General features: G+C 33.5%; 2 protein-coding genes across 2 annotated transcripts; both read left to right on the forward strand.

Moving 5' to 3' along the window:
- On the forward strand, window positions 1-4,428 carry LOC18043924 (aminoacyl tRNA synthase complex-interacting multifunctional protein 1). Its single transcript, XM_006435868.2, is given in 13 exon segments — window positions 1-192; window positions 517-606; window positions 893-1,063; window positions 1,349-1,414; window positions 1,556-1,621; window positions 1,958-2,068; window positions 2,369-2,589; window positions 2,755-2,845; window positions 2,943-3,011; window positions 3,177-3,268; window positions 3,670-3,733; window positions 4,143-4,156; window positions 4,158-4,428. Coding segments are annotated over 13 exon segments (1,224 nt in total). The 5' UTR covers window positions 1-111; the 3' UTR covers window positions 4,246-4,428.
- Window positions 4,429-6,054: 1,626 nt separating this feature from the next.
- Window positions 6,055-7,442, forward strand: LOC18043925 (two-component response regulator ARR17). Its single transcript, XM_006435869.2, has 5 exons — window positions 6,055-6,568; window positions 6,657-6,742; window positions 6,834-6,911; window positions 6,992-7,062; window positions 7,162-7,442. The coding sequence occupies exons 1-5, from the start codon at window positions 6,433-6,435 to the stop codon at window positions 7,247-7,249; spliced, it is 459 nt and encodes a 152-aa protein (XP_006435932.1). The 5' UTR covers window positions 6,055-6,432; the 3' UTR covers window positions 7,250-7,442.
- Window positions 7,443-7,685: the final 243 nt, after the last annotated feature.

Raw genomic sequence — 7,685 nt, forward strand, 5'->3', positions numbered from 1 at the left:
CATCAACTGCTAATCTCTTACAAAATTACTCATCAAAAGCCCAAAACGAAACCTTAAAACTTAAAAGAAACCCCACTGACACTGAGAGCTCGCTCGGTCGAAATCGAAGCCATGGCCGCAAACGGCAGTAAGAATCCCACAAGGAAGCAGCTGATTGTATCAATTCTCTGCAAACACCTCTCTTTAGACCATGTAAGCATTAAAAATAATAAATCTTTTCTTCTTACTTCAATTAGTTGCTGTACTAGTCTCATTTCTTGAATAATTTCTTTAATGATTCATTGTAACATGCAAATTTTCGTACGATTTAATTGTCTCTAGTAAGTGGGTACTGCTTCTAAATTCTTGCTTGGGTCGTAATAGTTTTTGGCTGTTGAATAGATTTATGTAAAGTTTGGTGCTTTTCTATGAACGATAGCTGATATGTATAGGTAATTTGGGATGATGGTTATCTTGTGCTGAATTTGGTGATGTTGTTTAAATTTTACTTGCTGAACTTAGAATTTATTGATGCAGAAAGATTTTTCGAGCAATGCTGCAGAGAAGGATATTAAGACATTATACTCTGATATCTTAAAGTCTTCGGGAAAGAGATCCAATGATGAGGTAAACTTGATTTTGTTCATCTCTGTGTTGTATATTATCTAGACTGGACAACCAAAATAGTGGTAGTTAACATTGGTCGAGTTGGATTTTGGTCCAGTTGTATGAATGACTAGAAATCTAGAATGACTAGTGGGCCGACTTCCTCTGCTGCTGTAAATAAGATAACATCACTTGATGAAGAGAGAGTTTGTACTTTAGCTGTATAGGAGTTGCTTATGCTTGACTCTTGTTGGCAATATCAGTATCGAGCTATTGATTCTTCATCTGTGAAATTGACTTTGTTTAGGTGATGAAGTGGATAGAGTTTGCAGAAAGTTTTCCTGCTGATTCTAAGGCATGCTTTGATGTTCTTATCAAGTTAAATGAAGAGTTGGCTACAAAATCTGTGCTTTTGGGCAATGGATTGAGAACTTCCGAAGCAGATGTTATTGTGTTTTCTGCAGTACATTCTTTTGTGGTATGCATTTTTCATCTTATTCTACAGTTAGTCTTCATTTGTGAGTGTATGCTTTTGCGTGTTGCTAGATAATTGTTCGGACAGCAACACTGTTGGACAACTGTAATGCTTCTATTAATTTACTCTAGTTATATTGCTTTTCTCCTTAATGAGCTTGATTTTTACTTTGAGTTGAGGAAAAGGGGAACTTTGGGATATAAAACATCAAAAAAGGAACTTTATCATCCTTTCTGAAGCAATTATGTGAATTTTGATGTTGTCTTTTATGCGGATACTTGTTCTCAGGTAGGCCTTGCAAATTTGGACCAAGGAAAGATGCCACACGTGATGAGATGGATGGACTACATACAGGTGGGAACACTTACAGATCTTGTTCAGTTAAAAAATTGAGACATATCTGGAGAAGTGATCTGGACACCCTTTTATCCTTCTCGAAATACAGAAAATATAACTATCTTGTGCTTGTAAATGTCTTGTCATTATATGTCACAGAGCAAGGAAGCTTTGGGTGATTTATTTGGGACAATATCGTTAGAGAAGCCTGGATTTGAACCACCGGTGAGTTATATTCCATGATTACTTAGTGTTATTTCAGTGTTTTACATTCCTTGTGTGAATAGAGATAGGTGGGTTAATTGGTAAAGTAAATATATACATTTCAGTAAATGTAGTAAATGTGATATTATAGTTGTTACATAGAGGTTGCTTGAATATTTAAACTTGAAACACACAGACAAAAAGTTTCTTCTGATATAAGGACCCTTTGCCCCTTGCTTCTCAGTCATTTTGTGTTCCAATCCTTCCTCCAAGAGAGAGGGAAAAAAATTGCAAGTTAGTTGTCTACTAATCAAGCATTTTCTTGATTAAGTTTTTGATGTTCATTATAAATTTTAGTTGCATGGAGCAAAAAGTGCTGTGGATTCAAATGCAAAAAAGACCGTGCAAAGCACAAATAATGCAGAAAAGTCAGAAGCGCCCTCAAATTTAAAGTCCGGAGATGCTAAGGTAATTGTTTTTTGGATTTGTCTTAATACATACTTGGCATTATATGATTTTAAGTCTCTTAATAAAGATCCCTATTAAAAATTTGTTGAAAAATCATCTTATTTGATAATAAAAATGCAAAGAACAATTTTTTGTTTTTGAATAAAAGGAAAAACTATTCTGTCCTTGCATTATTCGACCTATACCAGCTTTTGTCATGGATCAAAGTTTTAGAGTATCATTGTGGTTTTAGATATGTCCATCTTGGTAGAATTCTTAGCCAATATGACATGTCTACTTTGTTATTTGAGAACTTAAAAGAAAGGGGATACGGCTCTTCAAGAGAAGAAGAAATCAGTGGAAACAGAAGCTGTTGATAAAGACAAGACAAAGAAGGCTGTGGGAGACAAGGAGGCTGGTCAAGAAAAGAAGAAATCATCTGAAACTGCAGCAGTGGACAAGGACAAAGAACTTAGTGTCAGTTTACTGAATATTCAGGTTGGTCTTATTCGCAAATCATGGAAGCATCCATCTGCTGATAGGTATGCTTACAAGCTCTATTCTTGAATTATTCTTTTCTTCAAAAAGCCGAATTGATGCACTCTTAATTGAAGTAGTATTAACTTCTGAATTTTCTGAGATCTGATGTATGGTTGCATTTATCAATATAAGAAAACATAATTTTTACTCTCTTACTTGAAACGTAGTTTATTGGTTGAGGAGATAGATGTTGGAGAAGCCAAGTTGCGGCAGGTAGTTAGTGGTTTGGCAAAATATTGTAATCCAGATGACTTGACGGTATAATTGCTTCCTCAGTTAAAGAGCTACTCTCATATGCATTTTTATTGGTTTTTGAATAATTGAATTCTGAAGCTAGTGTTCCTGTGCTGTTCAGAATCGTCGTGTTGCACTGATTATAAATGTTAAACCTGGAAAGCTACGGGATGTGATGTCGGAAGGATTGGTAATGTTTTGGCATTTTCATCAAATATGTGTTTGCTAACTGTTTTCAAATAAGGATTATGACTTTTAAGGAGTGCAATTTTTACTGGCAGCTTTACCTTATGTTATAAACAATTCTAGAGCAATGAAATTGATTTGTCTTCGTGCTTGCAATTCCTCTCTTTAGGTGCTTTGTGCTTCAAATGAAGATCACACCAATGTAGAGCCTTTACTTCCTCCAGAAGGTGCAAAAATTGGAGAGCGCATTTCATTTTCTGGGTAAGCACGACAAAATTGCCTAAATACCTGTTGTTCCGTATTTTAGTGAAATATTTTAAGATAATATTCTCCATCACCCTGTTTAGTTTCTTGAAGTTTGACAATCTCGGCATACCCCAATATGGTCCTGACACCATGGCTGTATAATATGGCTTGAAAGATAATTTGACGTGCCAAATTTTCATTTGATTGTTTAGTGCATAGACAAAGGAACAAGGATTATACAAAATGAGAACTGAAGATGGTTCAGTTCCTTGTATAAATAACCAATGCATGCCAATTTCAGCTTAACAATAATACTGAATAAGCAAAATTTTCTCCCATCCCTATTAATACTGCAAAAATTGTTTTCTCCCCAGTATTTGCTTCATCTTACATACGATTTTTCATATCTTTTACAGGATCGATGGAAAACCAGAAGATGTTCTAAATCCAAAAAAGAAGCAGCTGGAGAAGATTACGCCGGTATGTCTTCCTCTTTTCTACACTTGCCAATTTGTGGCTATTACTTTCTAGTTCATACCTCGCATATCCAAACTGTTCATTACCTTCCACTCTTTATTTAATTTCAGAAATGAGTTTGCTCATTATTTATTAAGACAAAAAATTATAGAAATGCGAGATACTTACGGGTGATGTGAATTGTTCATTAGTAGCATGGTTAAATATTTAAACTTATTTGGGGATTCTGCCATCCACATGTCCTTGATATTAGATCTGAAATGTATCAGCAAATCATGAGCTATAGCCGTGAATTGCTAATAGTTTCAGCATTAGTTGTATCTATTAATGGTTGTGTCAAGTCTTGAGCAAATGTGGTCATTAGAGACTCACTCATTTTCCGTATATAATTCTGGCTTTTTCATGGGTGCAGAATCTGTTCACGATGACAAGGGTGTGCCACCTTCAAGGGTATACCATTCATGACATCTGCAGGGCCGTGCACATCATCCATTCCTAAGGCAAGCATCAAATGATGAAAACCACTGTTAGGACCATAAACAAAAAAACTGAAAGCTCCGGCCCCGTTGATGGGATTTTGTTTTGGATTTGAACCTTACCTGTCGATGTTACAATCTACAAACATGTTTTGTGTAAGCTCTTTTGTTCCTGGAGCAAGTGTCACTCTACAAAAATGAAATTTTTTTTGCGAATACTTTCATGAGCTGTGCATATAACAAATGTTTAAAAGTGAAAAATAATCTCATAATCAAACACGGGAGTGAATCTCATAATATAATAGAAGGAAAGATTTCAAAATTTAAAAATAAGACTAATAATGGTAATCACTAACTAGATTCTTGGACGTTTCTCCATGATCCGTACCGATACAGCTCCGCATGAACAAATTACCATTGATGTAGATTCTGTTCAGCAAAAATGTTACCATTTGCTTGCAATGTTTATCTGTTTTCATAAAATTCAAAAATTATATCATATCATTATGCGTATCTTTGAATTTGGAACAACTTCATGTTCCTCATATAACATCATATCATATCAAATCTTGTATATCAACCCACTTCAGATTTCATAATTTGCACTAAATAATTTTTCATCAGACTAACGATGCAACAATTTTCTTTTGTGCAAATTGATGTTGCATAACGTAATTCGATAAATTAGAACACCACATATCTTACATAATTTATTTTTATTATTTATATGTTATGCAACCAATTATCTAAGTTAAATCTTTTTTTTTTTTTGTGCAATGAATGAAGGGCATGCAAATTGCATTGTTTTAGACATTTTGCATGATTGCATCTACTTAATTGGGTAAGATTATGATATTTTAAATTCTCTAATGCAAATATTGACATTTTTTAAAAGTGAAATTCAAATTGTCAATCTGTTGACTGTTGTACAAAATTCAAAAAAAAAATTTATTTGCATATCTGTCCAGCTGCCTATGAGATTCCAAAGTCGTATCAAATTGGATCTTTATGGCATAAGATTGATCTTATTCTTACTATCCAGTTTTGAACCACTTCATATCACATTAAATCTTCCATTTTATTTTCAAACTTCACGCCAGTATCAGCCCAATTCATCTTTTCTTCATTTACGCCCACCAAACCCTAATAATAACAACTGATGTGACATATATCAGATACATTGTGAAATAGTTAACTATGTAATGATTATTTATAATTTAAAATTGTTTGGCATAACGTGTCATATTTTATAATTTACCACTCGATATATGAATGATATATCATATACCACATTATTTAAGACGCAAATTTTTTTAAATTTTATTCAAGATGTTTACCATTATTCTTTCATCAAATTCAGGCAAGACATTAAAATCAAGAGGAATTTTACTTTACATTCGTTAAGAGTAGTATATCGTGCTTAATTTTACCGTCACTCTTCCCAAATTGATTCATTTATATTTATTTACAAATTAGAAAATGTAACACATATTTTCAAGAGTATATAGCAGACAACTTAGGACATTTGTTGTAGTAACGAAAATAAAAAAAAAATTGTAATTGAATCGAACAAGTTGGATGCATGATAAAGGTGAGCCTAAAAAAAAAAAGAAAAAAAATAGGAATCCCAAGAGAATTTTTGGCCCCCCACATACGAAGTTTTTGACTTTTACAAGTGTTTAAAATGGGAAAGAAATCAATAAAATCACGTTTTTATTTAAACAAAATCTGGGAGAATCTATGCAAAATCTTATGATTATCCTAAAACTAAGACAAAATAATCTCTAAATTGCGGGAAGAAAATAAGTTAGAACAGAAACCTAATATTATACATGTGGTCCAAAATCCCACATTACGTATAAACTTGTTCTTACTGCATGAAGATCTTCAGAAAAAGATGGGGACCGATTCAATCAAACCTAAAAATAAAAATAAATATAAAATGAGAAACCCCAAAAAGGATCACGAAATATCTGTGATATATCTTCTTTGATTTTAATGTCATCTCCTATAACAATTCATCATTCATTATAATTACAAATTCCTCTGATCACCCACCAACTTGCTTATTTCTTTTTCTTTTTTTTTTACTTTTTAAATACCATCTTCACAAATTTCCTGTGAGTTTGTTTTGTCTCAATTTTGTTACATAAGAAGTGCTTTTGCTTTCTGCTTCTGCTTAATTTTTTAGCATCAACACACAGCAGTGTGTGACTGTGTGCCGTAATGGATGCTTGTGGTGTTGCTTCATCATCATCATCATCATCATCAAATCCAAAACCACCCCATGTTTTGGCTGTTGATGATAGTATTGTTGATCGCAAAATTGTAGAAAATTTGCTCAAAAACTCCGCTTGTAAAGGTACTTTTAATTACTCTTGACACGAAAAGAGTAAATTTTTTCCCTCCCATTTTTTGACAGTCACAAATTGTATAAATTGATTTGGCAGTGACAACAGCAGAGAATGGGATGCGGGCACTGGAGTTTCTGGGCTTAGTTGATGAACAAGAACAACAAAATAACCTGAACAGCAATGTAAATATTTTTTTTTTCAATTTTTAGTTCTTAATTGTGGGAGTGATAAGCAATGTATGTAAATGGGATCGATTTGTTTCATTCATTGCAGGGCACAAAGGTGAATTTGGTGATTACAGATTATTGTATGCCAGGAATGACGGGATACGAGCTTCTAAAGAAAATTAAGGTGCTTTATAATTAATCTTCTTGGATCTGCAACTCTGGTTTTGCAAGATTCATTTCATTCAATCTTTGTTTTTTTTGCAGGAATCATCAGTTATGAAGGAGGTTCCGGTTGTGGTTGTGTCGTCGGAGAACATTCCAACTCGTATTAACGAGTAATTATTCGCTAATACTACGTGATTTCTTATGCTAATTTGCAATAATTTTTTTTATTTGTGTCAATCTAATGAGAATTTCAATCTGCATATCAACAGGTGCTTAGAGGAAGGGGCTCAAATGTTCATGCTCAAGCCACTCAAACCATCTGATGTCAAGAAACTGACAGGCCATTTGGTCAATTGAAAGATAGCATCTTTCAACCGGAGACAATTAGTAATTTCATTAGACTAATTTGCTTCAATATGCCAGTTATTGAATTTTGTTTTACTCAAATATTAAGCCTTATTACAACAACACATGTTGTTATTGTATGACTAAGAAATTCAATAGTTTGAATGACCCTGTTCTGTTTTAATACAACAACTATTTCCTTTTCTTTCCCTATTTATTCATGTAAAATTACAGCATACAGACTAGTCTTGGTGAGGAAGAAGAGCACAAACCCACCTCACAAACAATTCCAAAAGGGAAAAATTTTGGATGTTTTTAGACTCATACCCAATCTTAACAGCAATACAATATTTACATAAATATGAAAAAGGCAAGAAGCATGTAGCAACAAAATTCGTTCATTCTCAATGAAAATGTTTGTGGTGGTGGTGATGGTGTCTGCAATCAT

This window comes from Citrus clementina, unplaced genomic scaffold, assembly GCF_000493195.1.
Source record: "Citrus clementina cultivar Clemenules unplaced genomic scaffold, Citrus_clementina_v1.0 scaffold_4, whole genome shotgun sequence".
Taxonomy (NCBI): Eukaryota; Viridiplantae; Streptophyta; class Magnoliopsida; order Sapindales; family Rutaceae; genus Citrus; species Citrus x clementina.

What these genes read in the sequence shown, in the direction of transcription:
- LOC18043925 (XM_006435869.2), top strand. Translation starts at nt 6,433, where the DNA reads ATGGATGCTTGTGGTGTTGCTTCATCATCATCATCATCATCATCAAAT. An exon ending in CAAAAACTCCGCTTGTAAAG is followed by an intron (nt 6,569 to 6,656) that starts GTACTTTTAATT and finishes TTGATTTGGCAG; the next exon opens with TGACAACAGCAGAGAATGGG. An exon ending in AAAATAACCTGAACAGCAAT is followed by an intron (nt 6,743 to 6,833) that starts GTAAATATTTTT and finishes CATTCATTGCAG; the next exon opens with GGCACAAAGGTGAATTTGGT.